At 45.1% G+C, this 27,824-nt stretch overlaps 1 protein-coding gene across 3 annotated transcripts in view; it reads left to right on the top strand.

Annotated features, from left to right (window-relative positions):
* LOC129710806 (argininosuccinate lyase-like) overlaps window positions 1–26,169 on the top strand; it is a 28,167-nt gene extending 1,998 nt beyond the window's left edge. For all 3 annotated transcript variants that reach the window (XM_055658057.1, XM_055658058.1, XM_055658059.1), the window contains exons 3-17: window positions 1,233–1,427; window positions 2,930–3,013; window positions 4,430–4,486; window positions 7,257–7,354; window positions 9,527–9,604; window positions 11,904–11,981; window positions 12,505–12,557; window positions 13,420–13,482; window positions 14,127–14,241; window positions 16,925–17,009; window positions 18,451–18,510; window positions 21,555–21,638; window positions 23,414–23,494; window positions 25,323–25,429; window positions 25,773–26,169. In XM_055658057.1, coding sequence (XP_055514032.1) covers window positions 1,233–1,427; window positions 2,930–3,013; window positions 4,430–4,486; window positions 7,257–7,354; window positions 9,527–9,604; window positions 11,904–11,981; window positions 12,505–12,557; window positions 13,420–13,482; window positions 14,127–14,241; window positions 16,925–17,009; window positions 18,451–18,510; window positions 21,555–21,638; window positions 23,414–23,494; window positions 25,323–25,429; window positions 25,773–25,920 — 1,386 coding nt within the window. In that variant the 3' untranslated portion in view covers window positions 25,921–26,169. The remainder of the gene's footprint in view (window positions 1–1,232; window positions 1,428–2,929; window positions 3,014–4,429; window positions 4,487–7,256; window positions 7,355–9,526; window positions 9,605–11,903; window positions 11,982–12,504; window positions 12,558–13,419; window positions 13,483–14,126; window positions 14,242–16,924; window positions 17,010–18,450; window positions 18,511–21,554; window positions 21,639–23,413; window positions 23,495–25,322; window positions 25,430–25,772) is intronic.
* Window positions 26,170–27,824: the final 1,655 nt, after the last annotated feature.

Below are 27,824 nucleotides of genomic sequence, written 5' to 3'. Positions count from 1 at the left end.
GAGATAGATAGATTCTTGATTAGTACGGGTGTCAGAGGTTATGGGGAGAAGGCAGGAGAATGGGGTTAGGAGGGAGAGATAGATCAGGCATGATTGAATGGCGGAGTGGACTTGATGGGCCGAATGGCCTAATTCTACTGCTATCACTTATGATCTTATGACTGCGTTCTAGCCCATATTCCTCAACCTTTCCTATTCATGTATCTGTATGAATCTGTCTTTTGAACATTGTAATTGTTTGTGCTTCTATAGCTTCCTTGTAATATGTTGTAACATAAAATAATGGTGGTTTCAAGTCATAAGAAAATGTCACTTTAATGGCATTTAGTCATATTAAGGAAAATATTACTTTAATATGAAAGTGTAGTGATATCTTTTAAAGTAGTGTTGGAATTTAATTTTTCCTGCTCCCTCCACCCCGTCCGAGGACCCCGACAGTCTTCTCAGGTGAGGCAGAGGTTCACTTGCACCTCCTCCAACCTCATCTATCCTCTGTTCCATGTGTGGACTCCTGTATATCGGTGAGACCAAGCGCAGTCTCGCCGATCGTTTCGCTGAACACCTTCGCTCAGTCCGTCCGGGACTACCTGGTGTCCCGGTTGCTCAACACTTTAAACCCTCACTTCCACACTGACCTTTCTGTCCTGGGCCTCCTCCATTGTCAGAGTGAGGCCAAATGCAAATTGAAGGAGCAGCACCCCATATTTTGCTTGGGCAGCTTACACCCCAGCAGTACGAACATTGACTTCTCTAACTTCAAGTAACCCTTGCTTTCCCCCTCTCCGTCCCTCCCCCACCCTAGTTCTCCGACCAGTTTCACTGTCCCCCTGATTAATTTTATTGTTTGTGTACCTCGTTGTAAACTTCCCCTCGGCCAACAATGAACCATTCTACGTTTCATTGAACAGCATCTGCTTTGATCTATCCATTTTCACACCTTGCCCGTCCATATCTCTAATTTCCCTATCCCCTGACTCGCAGTCTCAAGAAGGGTCTTGACCCGAAACGTCACTGATCCCGTCTCTCCAGAGATGCTGCCTGTCCCGATGAGTTACTCCAGCTTTTTGTGTCCAGGTTTAATGCACTATATGTTGCCTTAACTGACTTGCATTGTGGCTTCCACCAAAACTGTGTAAATTACATGAACCGATTAAGTAATAAGTTGCACATGGAAATGTTATATGTTTTGCAAGTCAAACATGCAATAGGTGCCAATGATTTTGTATCTCCAGGGTGATAAACTATGGGGAGGAAGATTTGTTGGAGCCATTGATCCCATAATGGAGAAGTTCAACGCTTCCATTTCGTATGATCAACGGATGTGGGCTGCAGATATACAAGGAAGCAAGGCTTATGCCAAAGCTTTGGAGAAGGCCGGGCTGCTAACAAAGTCAGAAATGGATCAAATTCTAAATGGAATGGACAAGGTAATGAAAAAACTTTGCAATGAACAGGATTGACCATCAATGTAAAGATGTTTACAATTGCACGTTTGTAGGAGTAGAATTAGGCCATTCGGCCCATCAGGGCTACCCCGCCATTCAATCATGGCTGATCACTGCCTCCTAATCCCATTTTCCTGCCTTCTCCCCTTAGCCCTTGACACCTGTTCTAATCAAGAATTTGTCTACCTCTGTCTTAAAAATGTCCACTGACTGGGCCTCCACAGCCCTCTGTGGCAATGAGTTCCACAGATAAATTACCCTCAGACTAAACATTGCTTACTTCAGCTGTATTTGGACTGTTGTGTAATTAAAGGCATAATGATGGTATGTCATCTTCCCCTCCGCTAACAATGATCTTTTCTACATTTTCATTGAACTTTGTCCCCTTTGACCTCTCGCTTTCACGTCTTGCCCTTCCATATCTCTGTCTCCCTCTCTTCCGACTCTCAGTCAGAAGAAGGGTCTCGACCTGAAACATCACCCATTCCTTCTCTCTAGAGATGCTGCCTGTCCCGCTGAGTTGCTCCGGCAGTTTGTGGTTATCTTCGGTGTAAACCGGCATCTGCAGTTCCTTTCTACACGTGATGGTATTAAAATGTAGCCACTGTAAAGACACCAAATGCTGGAGTAACTTAGCAGGTCAGGCAGTATCTGTGGAGAACATGGATAGACTACCCAAAACCCCTACTCCCCCACTCTAATCATCTTTTTTCTTGTGCTCCACCAGGATGTGCACCTATTTCTCCCACAAACCCACCTCTCCTCTGGCTTCACATTTCACGTCTTACCTTTCCTTATCTTCCAGCCTCTTGCCATTTTATCTCCGATCTTTATCCAACCACCTGCCAATCTGACCTCCCTTACCTATATCCACCCAACCTTTGCCGTACGTTGTCCTGGCCCCACCACTGCCACATCTCCTCCCCCCCCCCCCACTACAATTAGTTTGAAGAAATATTGTCTATCTTCTCCATTCATCCTGCCTGATCCGCTGAGTTACACCAGCTCGTTGTGTCTTGTAAAGAACAATTTTATCCTGAAGTTCAGGTGGAATTTGTGCTTTCTTTCTTTCAGTAATGTAAGGTTTTGTTGGTCCCATTTATTTCAATAGGAAGCAAAATCCTGTATTCGGGAGATTGCAGGTAGAAACCCTCGTTATTGTCAGAGGGTTATGGGGAGAAGGCAGGAGAATGGGGTTAAGAGGGAGAGATAGATCAGCCATGATTGAATGGCAGAGTAGACTTAATGGGCTGAATGGCCTAATTCTGCTCCTATCACTTATGACCTTTGTGCCTGAATCTGTTTAACCTGGATGCTACAGAAGTAGAAGTTCAGTATTTGGTTTTCTTAAAAAAATTCCTGACCTACCTTACTCTAAAGCAACATCTCCCACCTGTGCAAGTGGGAATATTTTTTTGTATAAATGACACTTCATAAGTTGCGAAATTCAGTGCAAGATGATTTTGATTTCAAACTGTTTTAAGATTCATGAAGAATGGAGTAAAGGGACTTTCCTGATCAAAGACGGAGACGAGGACATTCACACATCTCATGAACGGAGACTGAAGGTAAGATGACCACAGAACGGAGAACAGCACAGCACAGGGACGGGTCCTTCATGCCGAACATGATGCCATGTTAAACCAATCTCACCCGTTTGTACGTCATTCTAATCCCTCTATTTCTTGCACTTCCACGTGCCTATCCAAACGCCTCTTGAATGCCACTATTGTACCTGCCTTCGCCACCACCCATGGCAATGCGTTCTATAACCCCACCACTCTCTGTCTAAAACAAAAAGCTTGCTCAACATCTCTCCACTAAACCTTCTCCCTCTCTTTGTGCAGCTCTGCCTGCTAGTGTTGGACATTTCTACCCCAGGGGGAGAAAATCTATCAAAGCTTGGAGATCAAAATTGCAATGAATAGAAATTCACAGGACTATCGTCAAGAGTGTTTTATTGTCATGTCCTGGATGGGACAATGAAATTCTTACTTGCTGCAGCACAACAGAATATGTAAACTTAGGACATAACGGGGGGAGAGAAAAATTGAAAGTTCAGTAAATAACAAATATAGTGCAATAATATTATAGTCTTATAATAATAATAATATAGTATATAGGTTTGGAAACGTGCTTAAAATTTATAAACTGGGTAATCTGGTCTCACTGGTATCTGAAATCATTTTGCCAGTGGCTGTTATTTTTTTCTAAAGTTATTTGTTTTTCAAAGCTTGCATTTGCACAGGAAAATGTATGGGCAAGTGAAATAGTCAGCATTTCAGTATCGCGAACAAGCTGCTGATTCTGATAGGAGCTGCCCCAAAGATCAACAAATCTGTTACCAAGTAAAACAATCATTAATTCTTTCGAAAAGTAGCCTTTGGTTGTTAGCGTAGAAGAGAAAAGATGGAACACTAAACAGCACATGAACAGGCCCTTCAGCCCGTAATGTCCGTGCCGTACATGATGCCAAGACCGTCACTTATCTAACCTATCCAGGTCGCCCTGCAGCCTCATAGCATCCTCCTCGCAGCTCACACTGCCTCCCAGCTCTGTATCATCCGCAAACTTGGAGAATACTTTATAAATGAAACTGTACTGCTAACATATCTAAAGAACTAAGTGAGGTGTATGATTTAAGGCAAGGTTAATTTCTAATTTTGTTATGGAAATTATCGGAATGATTATTAATATGATGTTTGAGAATCTGACGCCATTTACTTAGCTTTAATGATTTTCGACAAAACCTTTGCTAGAAATGTAATCACATAATCATACTTTTTATCAGTGTGTGCTTGAATTTATTTTTTACTACCAGTGGTATCTGAGTGGCAATATAGTTAGCGACCCGTATATAACCTGATCTCTATCCATTATCAAACTATGAAAGACATTATCTAACTATTAAGTCAACAGAAATGGTAATTTACTGAGGTTTTTCTATTAAAGATGTTTTTGCAATATGAGTTTTTTAATTTCAGGAACTGATTGGAGAAACTGCGGGAAAACTACATACTGGTCGCAGCAGAAATGATCAGGCAAGTAAAATCCTTGTGTCCCACTCAATCTAATTTCTAGCACACAGGGCGATTATATTTTTGCCGGTTATCTTTGATATTTGATCCACCGGTAGTTTTTTTTTTTTTTAATCAAAAAATTTATTCAATTATTTAAAAATTATATTTGGGCTACAATAAAACAAGCCAGAACCCACCACCACAAGACAATACAAACATATATCCATAATACACTACTGTACAACAATGATACAATAACTTATTAAGGATACATTCAACACCCTGCGGAGCCCAGCGGTCCCGGAACTCCCCCAGGGTACCCGTGGACAGGGCGTATTCCCTTTCTAACCCCACCCGGGCATGACGTATCCCCGGAAAAGAGGCAAGGCAGCCTGGAGCCTTGACTCGTGGATCGCCAGCTTGGCCAGGCCCAGGAGCAACCCAACCAGGACATCTTCAGCCCTACCACCGGTAATGTCTTTGGTGAGGTTGCTTCCTTGGGTAACAAACAGAGGTAGAGCTGCCAAAACCATTTTTTTTTTTTTTACATAAAGATACTAACTCTTAATTAATGCCAGCATCTGGTACGACAATATATCAGAAGTCAGACACAAAATGCTGGAGTAACTCAGCGGGGCAGGCAGCATCGTTGGATAGAAGGAATGGGTGACGCTTCGGGTCGAGACCCTTCCTCAGACTGAGAGTCAGGGGAGAGGGAAACGAGAGATATGGAAGGGTAAGGTGTGAAAACGAGAGATCAAAAGGGACAAAGTGCATGGAAAATGTAGACTAGGTCATTGTTAGCCACGGGAAGGTGACAACGAGGCCTACAAAGTAAAATTTAATCAGGGGCAAAGGTCAAACTAGTCGGAGAACCAGGACGGGGGAGGGACGGGGGGGGGGGGGGGGGGGGGACGGGAGGGGGTTACGAAGTTAGGAAGTCATTGTTAATACGGGGGGGGGTAAGAAGCCCAGCGAAATATGAGGTGCTGTTGAAGCAAGCTTAAGGATAAAGGGGAAATCCTTTAAAACCGAGATGAGAGAACTTTTTTCACGCAGAGAGTGGTGAATCTCTGGAACTCTCTGCCACAGAGGGTAGTTGAGGCCAGTTCATTGGCTATATTTAAGAGGGAGTTAGATGTGGCCCTTGTGGCTAAGGGGATCAAGGAGAGAAGGCCCTGAAGCAGAATATAATGGCGGTGCAGGCTCGAAGGGCCGAATGGCCTACTCCTGCACCTAATTTCTATGTTCCTCTTATTTGCGCTGGGCCTCACTCTGACAGTGGAGGAGGCCCAGGACAGAAAGGTCGGTGTGGGAATGGAAGGGGGAGTTCAAGTGTTTAGCAACCGGGAGATCAGGTGGTTCTAGGCGAACTGAGCGGACAGTACAGAAGTCTTAAACTTTTGGTGCATTTCTGATACTTTTATACCCTACAGAACCTAGTAGTGAATACGGTTTCTCCTTACTTATTCAATTTCACACAAAGGGTGGTGGGTGTATGGAACAAGCTGCCGGAGGAGGTAGTTGAGGCTGGGACTATCCCAACGTTTAAGAAACAGTTAGACAATTACATGGATAGGACGGGTTTGGAGGGATATGGATCAAGCGCAGGCAAGTGGGACTAGTCTAGCTGGGACATGTTGGGCGGTGTGGGCAAGTTGGGTCGAAGGGCCCTGTTTCCACACTGTATCACTCTATGACCACATGTAATTTTTCTGAAAATAATCCCAGTGTAACCCAGTCCATCACACAGACCAGACTCCCCACCATTGACCCCAACTGCACTTCGATACCTCGAGAAAGCTAACAATCCCACCCTGGTCATTCCTTCTTCTCCCAACTCCCATCGTTCAGAAAATACAGAAGCTTGAAAACACACGGCAACAGATTCAAGAACAGCTTCTTCCACTTTGTTATCAAGCTTCTGAATGGCCCTGCGATAAACTAGGGTACAGTCCCAATTTCCCCCTTCCCCCCCTATCTACCTAATTTCCCCCCTATCTTTAATCAGGGGGTGGTGAACCTGAGGAATTCTTTGCCACAGAAGGCTGTGGAGGCCAAGTCAATGGATATTTTATGGCAGAGATAGATACACTCTTGATTAGAATGGATATCAGAGGGTATGGGGAGAAGGCAGGAGAATGGGGTTTGGAGGGAGAGATAGATCAGGCATGATTGAATGGCGGAGTAGACTTGAAGGGCCAAAAGGCCTAATTAAGCTCCTATCTCATTGCGGACATTGGACTTTGCCTCTGAAACTGATGCGTTGCATGTTCCCGATGTTGGGAGAGTCCAGAACCAGGGGCCACAGTTTAAGAATAAGAGGGAGGCCATTTGTGAACAGAGATGAGGAAAAACATTTTCACCCAGAGAGTTATGAAGCTGTGGAATTCTCTGCATCAGAAAGCAGTGGGGGCTAATTCTCTGGATGCTTTAATGATGGAGCTAGATAGAGCACTTAAAGATAGCGGGGTCAAGGGACATGGGGGGAAGGCAGGAACGGGGTACTGATTGTGGATGATCACAGTGAATGGCGGTGCTGAAGGGCCAAATGGCCCACTCGTGCACCTATAGTCTGTTGTCTATTGCTAAGAACTATTCAGCACTCTGTATCTTTCCCTTCGCTTTACCTATTGTACTTGAGTTTGGATTGAATGTATTTTTTGTGGTATTATCTGATTTGCTTTGGACAGCGTGCAAAACAAGGCGTTTCACTGTAACTTAGTACATGTGACAATAATAAACCTAATCCTGAACTGTACATAACTATCTGTGATGAACCATTTTGTAGGTGGCGACTGACATGAGAATATGGCTACGAGACGAGATTTCTGTTCTGTCGGGGCACATGAACCGGTTGATTAAAACAATGGTGGAGAGGGCTGCTGTGTAAGTATTTGTCCTACATTTTTTATTCACTAGACTCATGGAGTCCTACATGGGTCCTTTGACCCAACTTGCCCACACTGACCAACTTGCCCCATCTACACTAATCCCATCTGCTTGCGTTTTCCTGCAAACCTCTCCTATCCATGTACCCCTCCAAAGTTTCTTAAATGTTGTGATAGTTCCTGCCTCAACTACCTCCTCTGGCAGCCCGTTCCATGTATCGATCGCTCTTTGTGTAAAAATAAAAAGCTGCCCGTCATATTCCTATTAAAGGGCCTGTCCCCACTTTCACGACCTAATTCACGACCTCTGCCGAGTTTGCCCTTGACTCGTACTCACAGCATGGTTGTCTCGAGGTCGTAGGTAGGTCGTGATGCTAGTCGTAGGTACTCGTGGCATCAAGTAGGTCGGGGAGTTTTTTCAACATGATGAAAAATGTCCACGAGTAAAAAGGGTCGTGAATTGGGTCTTAAATCTTTCTCCCCTCACCTTGAACCTACGTCCTCTGGTTCTTGAATTCCCCTGTTCTGGATAAAAGCCTCTGTGCATTTACCCTATCTAATCCTCCCCAGATCTTATACATCTCTATGAGATCACCCCTCATCCTTCTGTGCTCCAAGGAATAAGGTCCGAGCCTGCTAAACCTCTCGCTATAGCTCAGGCCCTCAACTGCTGGCATCATCCTCATTAACCTTCTCTGCACCCATTCCAGCTTAACAACATCTTTCCAATATCAGGGTGATCAAAACTGAACATAATACTCCAAATGTGGCCTTCTCAATATCCTGTACCACTGTAACATGACCTCCCAACTTCTATACTAATGACTGATCGAGGTCAATGTGCCAAAAGTCTTCTTAACCACCCGATCCACCTGTGATGCCACTTTCAAGGAATTGTGTACCTGCATTCCTAGATCCCTCTGCTCTACAACACTCCCTGGAGCCCTGCCATTCACTGTGAAGGTCCTGCCCTGGTTAGACGTCCCAAAAGGCAACACTTCACATTTCTCTGTATTAAATTCCATCAACCATTCCTCAGCCCCCGGCCCAACTGATCAAGATCCTGCTGCAATTTTTGACAACCATCTTCGCTATCAACAATATCACCCACTTTAGTGTCATCTGCAAACTTACTAATCATGCCGTGTACATTCTCATCAAGAGAGAGTTAGATGTAGCTCTTCGGGCTAAAGGAATCAAGGGATATGGGGGAAAAAAGCAGGAATGGGGTACTGATTTTGGATGATCAGCCTTGATCATAATGAATGGTGGTGCTGGCATGAAGGGCCGAATGGCCTACTCCTGCACCTATTTTCTATGTTTCTTTCAAATAATTGTTATGGATGTCAAACAGCAATGGGTCCAGCACCGAACCCTTGAGACACACCACTAGTCACAGGCCTCCAATACGATCAACAATTTTCCTCCTTCTGTGAAGCCAATTTTCCATCCATTCTGCTAGCTCTCCCTGGATCCCACGTGATCCAGCTTTCCAGAGCAGCCTACCATGCGGAATCTTGTCAAATGCCTTGCATGTGTACAGGTCGGCACCGGACGTCAGACTGACCCAAAACGTCGCCTATCCACGTTCTCCAGAGATGCTGCCCGCTGATCCGCTGAGTTATTCCAGCACTTTATCAGGCAACTGAATCACCCTACCACAACTAGAGAGCAGTCCTGGACTACTACCAACCTCATTGGTGACCCTCGGAATATCTTTAATCGGACCTTACTGGCTTTACTTTGCACTAAACGTTATCCCCCTTATCATACACTGTAAATGGCTTAACTGTAATCGTATATTGTCTTTTCGCTGACTGGTTAGCACGCAACAAAAAGCTTTTCACTGTACCTCGGTACACGTGACAGTAAACTAAACTGAACTTCTGTCTGCAGTTAAAGATTTAGTTTTTGTCTATATTAAATTAATTAAATGTGGTAATTTATAAGAAAAGCAAATCATTGAAATCTATTTCAATGGTTGTGAATGTTTGTGAAAGCTGGCAAAGGCCGACAGGTCAGTGCTGGGTGCAGGTCCTCAGTACCTGACATGTAGAGATGTCCTGGTCGCTGCCTGCTCTGCTGTGGAACAAAGGCCTGGAGATCTTGTCCAACCTTGTTGGAATACCTTCTCTTCCATGGTAATAACCGCGTGCCCCTTGTTTTTCAGGGAGATTGACATCCTTTTCCCTGGTTACACTCACCTGCAGAGGGCCCAGCCAATTCGATGGAGCCACTGGATGCTGAGGTGATGCTTATTTTTCATTAGTGTGAACCATCTGCAAAATGGAGGTCTCGCGGTCTCCAACTGTTATCAGGTCCATGCAGTATATTTACTTGCAGGGATAAAAGTAAATATATTTAACCACAGTTCGTTGGGTGTGGGATTTGCACAAATACATTTTTAACATCCACCACAGTGACTCCTCCACATTCCTCACTGTGATGGAAGGCAAAATAAATTCAATCTCCTTCCCTCCTTTGTTCTCCCATGGTCGGGGCACTCGAATCTTCCGTTGACGGGAGGATCTTGGCTCCCGCAGTCGTCGGTCGAACCCTCTACGTCGGGGCGATCAAGCTCCCGTATCGGGGGGGGGGGGGGGTTAACCCCGGGTCGGGGCCGAACGCGGCTTGGAGCGTCAGTCTCTATCGAGCTCCTCGATGTTGAAATCCGCAAGCGTCGATCCCAGCAGTGATCGCAGGCTCCGATGGTAAGTCCACGGCTCCGCGGTGGGGCTCAAAGTCAGTCTCGAGCAAGAGCCACCGGAGATACGATCTGGAAAACAATCGTATATCCGGCAAGGTAAGAGATTGGAAAAAGTTTCCCCCGACCCCCTCCACCACTCCCTACATAAAACAAACCAGAGAACATTAACAAGCTGGGATCACTGGTCAGCCCGGACTCAGTGGGCTGATGTCCTGTTTCCGCGCTGTATCTCTAAACTTAAAAACTCAACCAAAACTAAGTTCCCACTATGTGACTATATGTCACTATGCAATTTTCTTAAAACTACTGATTTTATTTAAGACTCTCCTATTTTGACCTTCCTTATCACGTTTCTTGAAATATGTTTTCCATTTGATGTTTCTACAAAGCACATTGGGATGTATTACTATGTTAAGAAAGAGCACTACATAAATATGTTTTGCAATTCTCTATGCCAAAAGAAAATGATATTTCATGATAGTGAAAGCCAGTTTTATTTCCAATTTGAAAACTTATTTTCTGGAAGGAAATGCTATTTTCAGTGCTAAAGTGAAAGATTGGACGATACAAAATACAGACAAGCTGAAAGGAAAATTTGACTCTGAAAATCTATTCTGAATTGCTAAATATGAAAATGTCTAAATGAAGAGCTTCGAATATTTCACACAATGACGTAAACTTTGTTCTGGCCTTTTATGGGCCTCTCTTTCCCATCCAATTACGTTCTGGTCAGATTCAATTTCTCACCATAAAAAATACAATTGAAGACGTTGTGATTCTCGATGTGGCCTGGCCAACTGTTTGCAGCTGTTCTTGCGCCTCAATAAAATTAGCTTCAAATTATGCAAGGTTGCCGACTTACTCCTACAACGTGTAGTTTTTAGTAAGTCAGGCAACATTTGTGGAGAGAGAACAGGTGGATGATTTTTTTTATTTTGAACTGGAATATTTTGAGAAAGGGAAAGATTTAAGTTTTAATTTAGTTTAGAGATACAGCGCGGAAACAGGTGCTGGCTGTACTGAGTTTGTATGTTCTCCCCATGATCTGTGTGGGGGGTTGGGCGCAGTGGGTAGTCGGGGGAGGGAGGGAACGAGGGAGAAATAGAGCGAATGGTTCATTAAATCGATGAAAATTCTTCCAGTTGCTGGTTTCTGTAGCAGCCCCACTATAAATGGATTGAAAGAGACCATCACCTGTTACTGGGCCGATGCAGAGTAGCAGTGATCAGAATTAAATGCATTGGCTGGAAAACACAATGCGATATTCTGAAGATGTGAAAGATATTTGAATCAAGCTTGTTTGGTTTCGTTTAGAGATACAGCGCGGAAATGGGCCCATTGGCCACCGAGTCCGCGCCAACCAGCGATCCCCGCACATTTACATTATCCCACACACACACACACACACACACACTTACACACCCACACACACACACACACACACACACACACACACACACACACACACACATGGAACAATTTACACTTACACCAAGCCAATTAACCTACAAACCTGTACGTCTTTGGAGTGTGGGAGGAAACCGAAGATCTCGGAGAAAACCCACGCGGTCACGGGGAGAACGAGCAAACTCCGTACAGACAGCGTCCTTAGTCGGGATCGAACCCGTGTCTCTGGCCCCTGCAAGCACTGTAAGGCGGCAACTCTACCGCTGCGCCACCATGTCGCCGCAATGTTAATTGAATGCCAAAATATTGCCCATTGCACTAAAACTCAAACGATTCAAATGACCGTGACTGAGCTGTGGCATTGATGACAAACCTCGCGTTTATTCTGCTGCTGCGTTTTCTTTATTGAACACGCGTGTCCTCTGTTTTGTAGCCACGCTGTTGCCCTGTCACGTGATGCTGAGAGACTGGATGAAATCAGGAGAAGAACCAACGTGCTGCCTTTGGGAAGGTGCTGTATCCACTCTCTGATCTCCAGTGATCCTTTAGAGTAATTTAAAAAAATGATCGTGATTCACTAATAGTGGGCTAATTCACCAATTTCTCATTTTGGTTCGGTTTAGTTTATTGTCACGTGTACTGAGGTACAGTGGACGGCTTTTGCTGCGCGCTAACCAGCCAGCGGAAAGACAACACCCGATTACTATCGAGCCACTTGCAGTGTACGGATATATGAGAAGGGAATATCATAATTAAAGAAAGAAATGTTGCTGCAGGGGTAGAGATTCAAGATTGTGGAGTGATTGTAATATGTGGTTGTAAATCTGCTTCTGTGGCTAGCATGCAAATAGCCACGTGCTCCACTAAGCCGCAAGCAAATAGTCGCATGGGTTGGGCGCCATCTTGTACACTATTTTCAATGATGAAGTGGTTGTTCAGCTTGGGATATATATATTTGCACATCAATTACTTTATTGGATCAATTGAGAGCAGTGCACAATTGATTAATGCGGATCACTCTTTTAATTTCCTAGCGGAGCCATAGCTGGAAACCCTTTTCAAATCGATAGGGAATTTCTTCGCAAAGGTAACGCTTTAAAATTGTTTAAAAAATACTAAAAGCTTTATGATTATAACTGCATATTCTTAGCCCTGCCCCCCCCCCCCCCCCCCCCCCCCCCCCCCCCCCCCCCCCCCCCCCCCCCCCCCCCCCCCCCCCCCCCCCCCCCCCCCCATGGGTGTCTCCAAGGTTGGAGGACGCCTGTTTAACGTGGGGAGACTGGTGCACAGACAGCCACCCCACGGTCCTTGACAGATCTGGGTCAGGATCCAGTGGCATGGAGCCCAAGACCCTTTTCTGCTGCAGCCTTCATCCGCCTTCCCAGCCGCTGTGACGCTCCACTAAGGTCAGCCATCGTCCTCCTCCGCCTGTTCCACCGTTGAGGTCTTGGTTGGATTGCTCTTTGTCAGAGACCTCCCCCTCGACCTTACCTCCATGGGTGGCCCTACCAGGAGCACAGCTCCAGACGGCATCTCTCTCAGGATCTCAGGTCCACAAAAGCTTCTCCACCATGACAAGGTGACAATCCACAGAGAAGTGACTGCACTAATGGCAGATTCATTGGGTTAGTTAATTTATTTTTGTGTCTTTTTTTTGTTGCACCATTTGATGTTGTTGGCATTCTTAAATTGTGGCCTAAATATTAGTTTTGAGTTGAGCAGTGACACTAAACTGGAAAACAATGAAAAATCTCTAACCATGAATTGGAAGAAATCTTACAGATTCATTTTTGAAAGCAACTTGGTCGGATATATTTACTCCAGAATAAATCTTTCACATCACTTCTGTGTAGTTTTGTACATTCTTAAAAGGGAGACGTTATTTTTAATGTATTGGGTATGAAGTTGTCTTCTGCTGACAGTTGGAACTACTTTTGTTTGACTTTCAGAACTGCAGTTTGATGCCATTAGTTTGAACAGCATGGATGCAACCAGTGGGCGCGACTTTGTCGGCAAGTACATCTTCTGTGGGCTCTCGTGTGCTTGATCTCTGGCTCGCTGTCCCTCTCACTCTCGCTGTCACTTGCTCTGCCTCTCTTGATCCAATCACGACATTTTTACGTTTCCTCTTAAATAAAGAGCGTAATTAATAAATAAAGGGGGGCGGCGTGGTTGGAGTAGCGGTCGAGCTGCTGCCTCACAGCGCCAGAGACCCGGGTTCAATCCAGTCTACGGGTGCTGTCTGTACGGAGTTTGTACGTTCTCCCCGTGACCTGCGTGGGATTTCTCCAGGTGCTCCGGTTTCCTCCCGCACTCCAAAGACGTGCAGGTTTGCAGGTTAATTTGGCTTTGGTAACAATTGTAAATTGTCACCAGTGTGTGTAGGACAGTGTTCGTGTGCGGCAGTGGCGTAGGGTGGGTTTTGAGCGCCCGGGGCAACCGCCCCCACTGGCCCCCCCCCCACGCTAGGCCACTGGTGTGCGGGGATTGCTGGTCGGTGCGGACTCGTGGCCGAAGGGCCTATTTCCACGCTGTATCTCCAAACTAAAGACTTTACAACTAAACTTCAATGATAAATATCCAGCAGGATCTCTAATTGCATGAAGGACCATCACACTAGTTTATGTTTGTAACACATATCTCTTGTTTATTAAAGCTGAGATCCTGTTCTGGTGTTCCCTGTGCCTGATTCATCTGAGTAAGATCTCCGAGGATCTAATAATTTACTGCACCAAGGAGTTTGGATTTGTAACGCTGTCTGATGCCTACAGGTAATTCTATAATCAGCGATTTACTCATTTGTTCCTTATAATCTGGTACCAACACACTCAATATATTGTGTAGGAAGGGACTACAGATGCAGGTTTACACCGAAGATAGACACAAAATGCTGGAGTAACTCAGCGGGACAGGCAGCGTCTCTGGAGAAAAGGGATGGGTGACATATCGGGTTGAGACCCTTCTGACTGAGAGTTGGGGAGAGGGAGACCTAGAGACATGGATGACTAAGGTGTGAAAACGAGAGATCAAAGGGGACGTAGATCACGGAAAATGTCGACTGGATCATTGTTGGCTGAGGGGATGATGACAACGAGAGGTACACTCAGTAAAATTTAATCAGGGGGACAGTGAAACTAGTCGGAGAAGAAGAGTTGTGGCCAGCCATAGATCAGCCACAATCATATTAAATTATAGGTCAGGTTTGAGGGGCCGAGTGGCCTTTCTCTACTATTATCTTGCGTTCATCAGTGGGATGCTTGTTGGAGGTGGGTACAATGTTGCCGAGTTATTGTGTAGGAAGGAACTGCAGATGCTGGTTTAAACTGGAGACAGACCCAAAAAGCTGGAGTAACTCGGTCTGAAGAAGGGTCTTGACCCGAAACATCACCAGTGATGCTGCCTGTCCCGCTGAGTTACTCCAGCTTTTTGTGTCTATTGTTGAGTTAGTCACAGGATCACCGAGGGAACAGATTTCAGATTGTCATTTGTATTTGAGCGTCACCTATATCCCTCCTCTCATGCTGAATAAATGAATGAATGAGAATGAATGAATGGGTGAATGAATGAATGCATGGATGAATGAATGAATGAATGTATGATTGAATGAATGAATGAATGATTGAATGAATGAATGATTGAATGAATGAATGATTGAATAAATAGTTTATTTCGGTCATACATTAAAAAGTACAAAACTTTACAATCTGTGTGAATATGAACCAACGTTGTATCCATTTCACACAATGTTCACATAATCAATGACCGACAAAGGAATAGGCTGAAGCCACAAAGCTTATATTTCCCTAGCCTATACAATCCATAGATAACCCAGGATATCAGCATTACAGAGGAGAGAGAAAAAATAAAATGTACTCTAAATTATAATCCTTAATTAATTATTTTACATTTTAAGGCTTTTTTGAAACTCAACAGAGAGTTACAAATTTTCAACCCGTCACTAAGCCCGTTCCAATAACAAACATTGAGCGTGGAGCTTACTGAAACAGATGCTTTCAGCCGAGTGTCTCGCAGTGTAAGGAATTGTATGTTGGCAGGCTGTGTCACCCAAAACTATCACGCCATGGAGTTGCTTTGGATTACAGTGACCTTGGCATATTAATATCTCCAGCGGGAACCTACAGCTGATTCTGGCCCGCGTTCAGCAGTTGAGGCAGCAGTTCCGCTGCCTCAAAAAGGCTGGCAGTATCATCAAAGACCCACTCCATCCTGGCCACACACTCATCTCCCTGCTACCTTCAGGTAGAAGTTACAGGAGCCTGAAGACTGCAACAACCAGGTTCAGGAATAGCTACTTCCCCACAGCCATCAGGCTATTAAACCTGGCTCGGACAAAACTCTGATTATTAATAACTACTTTCTGTTATTTGCACTTTACCAGTTTATTTATTCATGTGTGTATATATTTATATCATGGTATATGGACACATTTATCTGTTTTGTAGTAAATGCCTACTATTTCCTGTGTGCTTAAGCAAAGCAAGAATTTCATTGTCCTATACAGGGACACATGACAATAAACTCACTTGAACTTGAACTTGAGATGTGCGCATGAGATTATATTGGACTCTGAGGGGTGACATTTATACACACAGGCTGTTGGGTGTGTGGAACGAGCTGCCGGAGGAGGTAGTTGAGGCAGGAACTATCGCAACCTTTAGAAACATAGTGCTTGAGTAGGCCATCCAGCCCTTGGAGCCAGCACCGCCATTCCATATGATCATGGCTGATCATCCAAAATCAATTCCCCATTCCTGCTTTTTCCCCATATCCCTTGTTTCCGTTATAAGTAGCTATGAGACAGGTTTAGAGGGATATGGGCCAAACGGATAAGGTCATAAGTGGTAGGAGTAGAATTAGGTCATTTGGCCCATCAAGTCCACTCCGCCATTCAATCATGGCTGATCTATCTCTCCCTCCGAACCCCATTCTCCTGCCTTTTCCCCATAACCTCTGACACCCGTACTAATCACAAATCTATCTATCTCTGCCTTAAATATATCCACTGTCTTGGCCTCCACCGCCTTCTGTGTCAAAGAATTCCACAGATTCACCACCCTCTGGCTAAAGAAATTTCTCCTCATCTCCTTCCTAAAAGAACGCCCTTTAATTCTGAAGTGGTGACCTCTAGACCTAGACTCGCCCATCCTCTCCACATCCACTCTATCCAAGCCTTTTACTATTCCATACGTTTCAATGAGGTCCCCCCCCCCCACCCCCCCTCATTCTTCTAAACTCCAGCGAGTACAGGCCCAGTGCCGACAAGCGCTCATCATATGTTAACCCACTCATTGCTGGGATCAAGACCAAATGCAGGTTTTGTGTATCTCGGTGTGTGTGTGTTGGAGGTGGGAGCGGTTCAACTGACACGGTGGGGGAAGGGAACCCCAGCCGCGTGGGTGCTTGATGGTGTCGTGCATTTCCTTGTTCTTCCAGCACAGGGAGCAGCCTGATGCCTCAGAAGAAGAACCCTGACAGTTTGGAACTGATTCGAAGCAAGGCTGGACGTGTGTTTGGGAGGGTAAGGATATTGTGTTACGCTGTAATTTAAGAAACCGGCCGGTGTCATAAATGTCCTCTCATTCTATAACTGGGCCACACACCCGTACTGAAAGACAAAAAAAGTAAAGAATCTGAAGTATTGCCAAGAAATTGAAACTTAGCCAGGAGTATGCAAGATTTCATGATTTTGCTCACACTGAAAGTGCAGAATATTCATGACTCAGTGCGTTTGGCCTCACAAAACAACACAAAATGCTGGGAGTGACTCAGCAGATCAGGCAACATTTCATGGAGAACATGTATAGGTGATGTTTCGTGCTGTGAGGCTCACCCTGAAATGTCACCTATCCCTGTTCTCCAGAGATCTCTTTCCCAGAATAGGTGAATCGAGGACCAGAGGACATAGGTTTAAGGTGAAGGAGAAATGATTTAATATGAGTCCGAGGGGTAATGTTTTTCTCACAAAGGGTGCTGGGTGTATGGAACGAGCTGCCAGAGGAGGTAGTTGAGGCTGGGCCTATCCCAACATTTAAGAAACAGTTAAGACAGGTACATGGCGGATAGGTCAGGTTTGGAGGGATGTGGGCCAAACGCGGACAGGTGGGGCTTGTGTAGATGGGACATGTGGGCAAGTTAGGCCGAATGGTCTGTTTCTACACAGTATCACTCAATGACACATTCCCGATTAGCAAAGTGTACAGAAATATTCTACTGAGCCCGCATGCAAGAGGCGCCAGGTTTTGATGTCATTTTCAAAGCCCAGCCCGTGCTGTTGGTCCTATGAGTGGTGTCCAATCCTGGCAAGTCCCAGGCTGCAGCAGGGCCTCCAGACACCAGTGGTGAATCTCTGGAACTCCAGACAGTGGTGAATCTCTGGAACTCTCTGCCACAGAGGGTAGTTGAGGCCAGTTCATTGGCTATATTTAAGAGGGAGTTAGATGTGGCCCTTGTGGCTAAGGGGATCAGGGGGTATGGAGAGAAGGCAGGTACGGGATACTGAGTTGGATGATCAGCCATGATCATATTGAATGGTGGTGCAGGCTCGAAGGGCCGAATGGCCTACTCCTGCACCTAATTTCTATGTTTCTATGTTTCTTCCTTGGACGTGTGGATGGTATTGAAGGCTGAAGACCGTGACATTGAGGTGAGTGTTCAACCATGGTCATTGAAATGGCAGAGTAAGTGGAAGTGGCAGAATAGACTACTCTTCCCTTTCTTCGTGTTCCTGCGTAATAAAGTTCCAAGAGATATCTGCTATTGTAGAAGCTGCTTCTTAAGATCATAAGTGATGGGAGCAGAATAAGGCCATTTGGCCCATCAAGTCTACTCCACCATTCAATCTTGGCTGATCTATCTCTCTGCCCCCCCAACACCATTTTCGTGCCTTCTCCCCTGATAACCTCAGACACCCATTCTTAATATGTCTTTCATTAACAAATTCTACTTCTTCCTTTTTACAGTGCTCGGGATTTCTAATGACTTTGAAAGGATTGCCTAGCACGTACAACAAGGATCTGCAGGTAGACCATGCCTATTTCAGGATGCGTGTCTCATTATTCTTCAACAGTAACATTTTGGAAATTCATGTCTTTTGTTTTCTTTCCCCAAATATATATTTTTTAGCTTCCCTTAAAACTGGAAAGGGGTTTGAGAATTTGGTGGTTTGGGATCTGGGCCCAGTAGAGGGGTGTGTTTGGTCAATGAGGGCTTTGGGGTAGGGTTGGGGTCTTTGAAGAAGCAGGTGATGGAGTTTAATTCGATTGGGTCCTCATAAGGTCATAAGTAATAGGAGCAGAATTAGTCTATTCGGCCCATCTAGTCTACTCCACCATTCAATCATGTCTGATTTATCTCTCCCTCCTAACCCAATTCTCCTGCCTTCTCCCCATAACCAATGACACCCGTACTAATCAATAATCCATCTATCTCTACCTTAAAAATATCCATTGACTTGGCCTCTACAGCCTTCTGTGGCAATGAATTCCACAGATTCACCACCCTCTGACATTTCTCATCTCGTTCCTAAAGGAACATCCATTAATTCTGAGACTTTGACCTCTAGTCCACTAGTGGAAACATCCTCTCCACATCCACTATACCCAGGCCTTTCACTATTCGATAAGTTTCAATGAGATGCCCTCTCATCCTTCTAAACTCCAGCGAGTACAGGCCCAGTGCCGACAAACACTCATCATATGTTAACCCACTCATTGCTGGGATCATTCTTGTAAACCTCCTCCGGACCCTCTCCAGAGCCAACACATCCTTCCTCAGACATTGTGCCCAAAATTGCTCACACTACTCCAAATATGGCCTGCCCAGCACCTTGTAGAGCCTCAGCATTACACCCCTCTGTATAAAATGCAAGGGAATCTTAACCTTGACTTTCAATGCTAGTGATTTTGGGACAGGCAGCTAAATACTTAGTGCTTTGCTCATTAAATCATGGGTTTTCTTTTGATGGAAGGAAAATTGTCCTTTTAATTTAGGTTAGTTAGAAATACAGCGCAGAAACAGGCCCTTCGGCTCACAGGGTCTGTGCCGACTAGCGATCCCCACATATTAATACTATCCTGCACACACCAGGGACAATTTTTACATTTACCAAGCCAATTTACCTACATGCCTGTACGTCTTTGCAGTGTGGGAGATAACTGAAGATCACGGAAAAAAACCCACGCAGATCAAGGGGAGAACGTACAAACTCCGTACAGACAGCACCCGTAGTCGGGATTGAACCCGGGTCTCTGGTGCTGCTCTACCACTATGGCACCGTGCCACCCGTTCTGGGGAGGATCTATATGTAATTCCAATATCACATCAGTAGCTGATTCTCAGTTGCTCTACAATGAAGCTTTGCCAAGTTGTGTTTAAAAAAATGTTGAGTGGTTCGTGCAAGAAGATGGCCTCTCCCATCCCTGAGAAATGAAATCTGATCTTGCCAGAGAACAAACATGAATTCATAACAATCTTTTCTTTGGTTGCACCGTTTTGCATTTCCCCTTGAAGGTGACGTTAATAATTAACGCAAGCCCACGCTCATAGCAAGTGGCCAATAGTCTTTGCGTTCAACCCAGTTTAGTGATCTTTAGCTATGTGGGACTAAGCCAATGTAAACCAAATTCTTACTACTCAAGGTGCGTTGACATTGATTGCTGATGTATATGGCGATAACTAATCTCATTGCTAGCGGAGCTGAAATTGCTCTTAATATTTTTGGAATGGAAAAGGATTATCATTCTGTGTTGATTTTTGCATCCACCTAAAAGCCCTGTCCCACTGTACGAGTTCATTCAAAGAGTTCTCCCGAGTTTGCCCTGATTCGAACTCGGAGATTTACGGTAATGGCCGCTCGTAGGTACTCGGGGCTCTCGTGGCCTTTTCCCAACATGTTGAAAAATCTTCACGAGTCTTCCCGAGTTTACCACGTTTCCCGAGTACCTGCCGTTATACAAGACAATGGTAAGTAACATTTGGAGCACTGCGTACAGTTCTGCCCACCCTACTGTAGGAGGTTTGTCATTAAACTGCAAAGGGTGCAAAAAGAAAGATTTACAAGGATGTTACTATGATGGAGTTGTAAGGAGAGGCTGGTTCGACTGTATCTTTTGCTGGAGCATAGCGGGCTGCAGGGTGGTCCTATGGAGGTATAGAAAATCATGATGGGCATAGATAAGGAACTCGGGATATGGGAGTCTAAAATTAGGAGTTATGGGTTTAACGTGAGAGGGGAAAGATTTTAAAGGGTCTTTCGGTCCAGCAATTTACATGGAGGGTGGCACATACATGGAACAAGCTGCACTTGGACAGGTGCATGGATGGGAAAGGTTTGGAGTGATATTGGCCAAGCACAGGCAAATGGAACTAAATTGGTTGTGATGGACAAGTTGGGCTGAAGATGCAGCTGGGCTCTATGACTAAATGAAACTGCATTTGGGCATTAATAAGTGAAACATCCAATCCTCCAGAACACCAGATAGATTAGCATGACCAAAGTCCCGAGGGTGGGGGTTATGGAGATTTCCTTCGCATAGCCCAGGGGAGAATCAGAGTTGATTGCGTTCTCCACAGTTCACGGGTTCATTGTGTGAAGGGGAGAGTAGAGTAGCCAGTGCGATCACAGAGAGACAGGCCATTCAGCCCACTTCATCTGTCGTTGCAACTGCAAAACCTATCCCAATTTCTTGCCCCCCCCCCCCCCAAAATGTTTTTCATTTGTGAAGAGTAAAATCGAGTCATCTGGCCTATCAAGTCTACTCCGACATTCAATCACGGCTGATCTATCTTTCTCTCTCAACCCCATCCTGCTGCCTTCTCCCCGCGACCCCTGACTCCATACAAATCATACATCTATCTATCGGTCGGTGCCTTAAAATTATCAATTGACTTGGGCTCCACAGCCTTCTGTGGCATCGAAAGCATTTTTCTATGCATCTGCAACAACAAAAAACGACCTGTTGGGGATGGGAACTGGATAGGATGTACGGAAGGGAGAAATTGAAGGAAAGACCAAAGAATATGTTGTTTTCTGGCACTTTAATTAAAATCTATTTCATTTATTCAGGAAGATAAGGAGGGAATGTTTGAAAGCATCGACACCGTCACTGCGATACTGCAAGTAGCAATGGGTGTCATCTCCACACTACAGGTAATAGTTTGTGTCTCCAATCATCAGAATACATTTTTGATTAACTTTAGACTGATTGTGGGTGGGGGGGAGGAGAAAGAAAGCTGGATGAGAGATGAGGGCAGGACAATGCCTGGCAGGTGGACATAGGTGAGGAGGGTTATATGATAGGCAGATAGTTGGGCAAAGACTAGAGATGAAAAGATAAGAAGGCGTGAGACACAAGGAATGAAGAGTTGCAAATTGTGACGCTGGAGGAAGGAATGTAGTTGACCACAAAAGGCCACAGATGCGATCAGGAAGAACACTCAAGACTTTGACCCGGAGTAAAGCAAACAGACCCAAGAGTTAATTTGGATGGAAGAGAGACAACAAAAAGCAGGAGTTACTCAGCGGGTCAGGCAGCATCTCTGGGGGGAAAAAAGGAATAGGTGACATTTCGGGTCGTGACCCTTCTTCAGACTGAGAGTCACGCGAAAGGGAAATGACGGTGATATGGAGAGATGGAGAACAAATGAATGAAAGATATGCAAAAAAGCAGCAATAATCAAGGACAGGTAGAGCCCACAATGGTCCATTGTTGGCAGTGGGCTAGGTGATAATGAGTTGCACAGGCAGAGAAACTCAACGGGATGACCGTGAAATTGGCACGACGACTAGGTGAGGGGAGGGAATTTTGGTTGGGCTTTTTTTCATAAACTATGTGCTTACACTCTAAAGCCTTACCATTCAATAAAAATCCCAATGGCCTATTGTTCACTGTGTATATCCTGGCCTCATTTAACTTATCAAAATGTATTAATTTTCATCACTCTCATCAATGTTAACAAATTTAGGTTTGAGATGCAGCGTGGAAACAGCCCCAGTTTATCCAAGTGTCACACCTCACACACTAGGGGTGATTTACAGAAGTCAATTATCCTTTGCAGTGTGGGAGGAAACTAGAGGACCTGGAGAAAGCCCACACAGTCACAGGGAGAAATTACAAACTCCGTACAGAGAGTACCTGTAGTCAGGATCGAACTCTGATCTCTGGCGTTGTAAGACAGTCACTCTACCACTGCACCACCGTTCCACCCAGAAATAAGGTCATGTGATTGGAGTAGAATTAGGCCATTCAGCCCATCAAGTCTACTTCGCCATTCAATCGTGGCTGATCTATCTCTTCCCCCCCCAAGCCTCACGTTCCTGCCTTCTTTTCATAACCTCTATCACCTGTACTAAACAATAATCTATCTATCTCTCCCTTAAAAATATCCACTGACGGCCTCCACAGCCTTCTGTAGCAAAGAATTCCTTTAACTCTGAGGCTATGACCTCTAGTCCTAGACTCTCCCACGAGTGGAAGCATCCTCTCCACATCCACTATCCAAGCCTTTCACTGTTCTGTATGTTTCAATGAGGTCCCCCCCCTCATTCTTTTAAACTCCAGCGAGCAGAGGCCCAGTGCCGACAAACGCTCATCGTAGGCTAACCTACTCATTCATGGGATCGTTTGTGTAAACCTCCTGTGGACCCTCTCCAGAGCCAGCACATCCTTCCTCAGACATGGTGCCCAAAATTGCTCACAATATTCCAAATGCGGCCTGACCAGCGCCTTGTAGAGCCTCAGCATTCCATCCCTGTTTTTGTATGCATGCCCTCTTGAAATAAATGCTAGCATTGAGTTTGCTTTCTTTGCTACCAATTCGACTTGCAGATCAACTTTTTGGGAATCAGTTCTTGTCTAAGCATTTGTCCCCCTTTTAAAGAGAGTCTGTTAGTTTACCTACATGTGATGTTTTTCTTCTCTGAAGGTCAATGAAAAAGCCATGAAGAATGCTCTGAGCCCGGATATGCTGGCTACAGACCTAGCCTACTACTTGGTTCGAAAGAAGGTGAGTGTTTGTGCCATTGCAAAAATCTGTGCACTAATCAAAGAAATGGGTGGCTGGCAGATCCCAGCAGGTGCCTGGAACAGGCTCATAACAACTCGAGCATGGACTGGACTTTTAATATGGCAGCAAAACATGGTGCATCTTGCATGCGGGGTCAGTAGACTATTTCTGTACAATTTGCTAATCAGGGATACACTTGGGTGTGTGGCAATTGTCTACTGGACTGTTTGTAAGAGAATAATTTCACTGTACATTTGCACTTTGCGCATGTGACAATAAAAACTAGAGACCTCCCTGAGACACGTGCGAGGAACTATCTTTCACAAACGCATCGTTGGTTAGAAGGGCAGATCCAACTCTATTTGCAATGCTCAGTTACTATTATTTCAGATCAAGGAAAGGTGGAGCCCACAATGGTCCATTGTTGGCTGAGGGCTAGGTGATAATGAGTCATGCCGACAGTGAAACTCAACAGGATGGCTGTGAAACTAGTATGACGACTAGGTGGGGGAGGGGTGGAGAAAATTGTGGATTTTTTTTCCTTTTCATATGGATGGCATGATAAAACTTGTGGGATATATAATATTGGATGGCACCATTTTTAGAAATGTATCATGAGACTAAACCCATTTCAGGTCAGCCACTTCATTGGAATCTAGGCCTCACATGGTGGCATTGAGAGAAGCTCTGGTAACACAAACACTTCCCTAAGCCTAAGTTTAGTGTTTAGTTGAGAGATACAGCGGGGAAAACAGTCCCTTTGGCCAAGCCAACCAACCAACCAACAATCACCCGAGCACTATGTCGTCCCAGTTTCGCATCGTATACACGGGGGACAAATTTACAGAGGCCAATTAACCCTCAAACCTGCAGGTCTTTGGAGCGTGGGAGGAAACCCACGCGGTCACAGGGAGAACGTGCAAACGCCATACAGGCAGCACTTTTATTTTTCCCTGTGGCCAACCGAGTTCTCTCCTCTCTCGACTTGCTAAGCCCCAACTGTTGATGGTAACAGGCATGAGCGGAGAGAAGGTCTGCTTTTCTGAAATGCCTCAATTCCCCAGTGTGATTCTTCAACAATGATAACAGCAATAATCTTCCTTTATACAAAATAATCCTTTGGAGTATAGATGCAGACCAGTTATTGTTACAGCCCATTATGTTTTAAGCAGCGATAAAGGATGAAAGATCCATCTGACTGAACTGTAATCTTCCTAGTTTTTGTACCATTATAACCCTTTCCCCACCATCTATCGGTGGTATTAGCAATTTTCATTTCGGTTGCTTGATCTGAAGTGTACCAGTTTGCAAAGCACCCTCTAAACACTGCTGCTGAATTTGGTTAAAACTCTGCAATCGTATTTGTGATTACTGCAGGGAAATTTAGTCACAAAATCATGATAGATCGGGTAGATGCACAGAGTCTCTTGCCACAAGAAGGGGAATCGAGGACCAGAGGACACGGGTTCAAGGTGAAGGGGAAAAGATTTAATAGGAATCTGAGGGGGTAACTTTTTCACACAAAGGGTGGTGGGTGTATGGAACAAGCTGCCAGAGGAGGTAGTTGAGGCTGGGATTATCCCGACGTTTAAGAAACAGTTAGACGGGTACATGGATAGGACAGGTTTGGAGGATTATGGACCGAGCGCAGGCATGTGGGACCAGTGTAGCTGGGACATGTTGGGCGGTGTGGGCAGGTTGGGCCGAGAGGCCTGTTTCCACACTGTATCACTCTATGACTGTTTCATGATTATATAGACTAAATTGTGCCTTGTATGTTATAGTTTGTGATTCTACCTGAATTCTAAACCAGATTCTCTCACTGTAGATGCCATTTCGAGAAGCCCACGGTGCTTCAGGGAGAGCGGTTCATTTGGCAGAGTCCAAGGGTGTTGAAGTCAGTCAACTCTCCCTGGATGAAATGAAAACTATTAGGTACGTGTTGCAGATCTGTTGTGCTCCCTGCCCTTGATGCAGGATGCGTAGGAAGGAACCGCAGATGTTGGTCTGCACCAAAGATAGACGCAAAATGCTGGAGTAACCCAGCGGGTCAGGAGTCACCCGCTCCTTCTCTCCAGAGACGCTGCCTGTCCCGCTGCGGTAAAGGAGCAGAGGTTCAGCATGAAGGGCCGAATGGCCTACTCCTGCACCTATTGTCTATTGGAAAGCGAAGCACGTGCAGAGTTAGTGGGTGGGCTGGTGGCTGTGTGGTTATCCCGGGCTGAGGTGGAATGAAATGTCCGTTGAGTCAAATGAAATGTTTTCTCTTCGCCGATAGCCCACTGTTTGAGAGCGACGTAGCAAAGGTGTGGAACTACACCAACAGCGTGGAGCAGTACACGGCAGCCGGAGGCACCGCTCGCTGCAGCGTGATGTCCCAGATCAAGCAACTGAGAGCCTGGCTGAACGGGAGGCAGAGCAGTTAAGACCTTGGCCCTCTTACAGAGTCTTTGAACATTTACCCTTGGGTGTGCACCACTGTTGTTGATTGGTGGATTTGGGAACTAATGGCTACTAATGGGAAAGGGTATTGTTCTGCGAAATATCAACGGGTTTTTAATGAGCCCGTTTAACGAGCCCAGGCACTTTGTTGTTGCCGACTTACTGAACTGTATCCAGGTGAGAGTCACAACTGGTCGATAATGCTTACCTGAAATAAATCTTGATGAAATAAACGTTGGGTTGAGTCTTTTGATGTCCAATTTTAGTTCAAGGATGGGGAAAGAAATCTCAAACTGGGTCATGAGGAACACACATTCTTTTTTTTTCTTCTTCTTTTTTTTTTTAAATTAAAACAATATTTATTCAAATATTGAAATAATATGTACAGCCGCTCCTCGACCTGCGATGGGGTTTACGTTCCAATAAACCCATTGTAGACCGAAAATATCGCGAGTCGAAAACGCATTTAATACATCGTGACCGGGAGTGACGTGCGGCTCGCTGCTGTGGCCGAGCGTTTGCCCATCGTGATATCGCAAGTCGAAGCATCGTAAATCAGGGAGCTCCTGTACGGTAAAAAACAAAACAGAACCCACCACTATAAAACACGACAAATGATAAACTATCATGCAACTATCTTGTACTCCTTGTCAAGGATAGATCCAAACAACCACGCGTCCCGTAAATCCCGCAGGGCGCCCGTGGACAACACGTAGTCCCTCTCTAACACCCGGGAAAAACACAAATCCCTGGAGGAACTCAGTGGGTCAGGCAGCATCTTTGAAGGACACGGACAGATGCTGTTTCAGGTTGAGACCCTTCCTTGGACTGTGCCAACCATAGATGCCCATGGCCTCCAGAGATGTTGCTTGTCCTGTTGAATTGCTCTGGCCCATTGCTCAAAACTTCTCTCCTGTCGAAAAGAGTGATTATCACACTGCCAAGGGGTAGTAGATTAAAAGCAAGAAGATGCAGACAAGTTTAAAATTCGTGAGCACTGTCATTTGGGCAACACTCCCCACACAGCTGTAGCCTTGGGGTCCAGGAATCTATCTGTTTACTTGAGTGGAGTGAGTACAGCGTTTACAAGCCTGTTGTGCTGCTGCAGGTAAGAATGTAATTATTATGTTTCAGTACCTTTGACAATTAAACATTCTAGATTTGACTCTTGAACAGTGTTTCCCCTATTTTTGAAGTTTTACCTCTGTTGCCATGCTGAGCATTCTGTCCTGGCTGTGCTGAAGGAAGACCGATCCTCGGCTAAAATGGTAGAAAACGAATGCGGAATGTGTAAACGTGTAAATGCAGAGCAGTGGAACCTTCCTGCAGCGATTATATTTTTCGGGCAACTTGCCGGCACCCGTCAGTCACAGCAGGTTTGCTGAAAATGTTCAACATGTTGAAAATCCAGCGGCGACCAGAAAAAGGTACGATTCTTTGGGCGACTACTCACGACCATACAGGCATCATAGTCGCCGAAAATGTTCAACGTGTTCGGCAAACATTTTCCAATAACTCACATTATTGTCAATAAAATGATACAGTGCTGATGTCTTTATTTCTACACCTAATCCATTTTTCCCATTTTCTGTTAAACTCGCCTTCCTTCACTCTTAGAGCATTTGTCATTTTCTCCATCACAAATATTTCCTGTACTATGTCTAACCATTTATCTTTGGTCTTTGGCGGCATGGTAGTGTAACGGTAGAGTTGCTGCCTTACAGCGCGAGAGACTCTGGTTCGATCCTGACTACGGGTGCTGTCTGTATTGAGTTTGTACCCTCACCCCGTGGCCTGCGTGGGTTTGCTCCTGGGAGCTCGGGTTTCCTACCACATACAGGTTTGTAAGGTTAATTTGCTTGGTATAATTGTAAATTGTCCCACGTGT

The sequence above is a fragment of the Leucoraja erinacea genome, chromosome 28 (assembly GCF_028641065.1).
Source record: "Leucoraja erinacea ecotype New England chromosome 28, Leri_hhj_1, whole genome shotgun sequence".
NCBI classification, from domain to species: domain Eukaryota; kingdom Metazoa; phylum Chordata; class Chondrichthyes; order Rajiformes; family Rajidae; genus Leucoraja; species Leucoraja erinaceus.
Note: the sequence above shows the minus strand (reverse complement) of the source record. Positions and strands in the feature narration are given on the sequence as shown.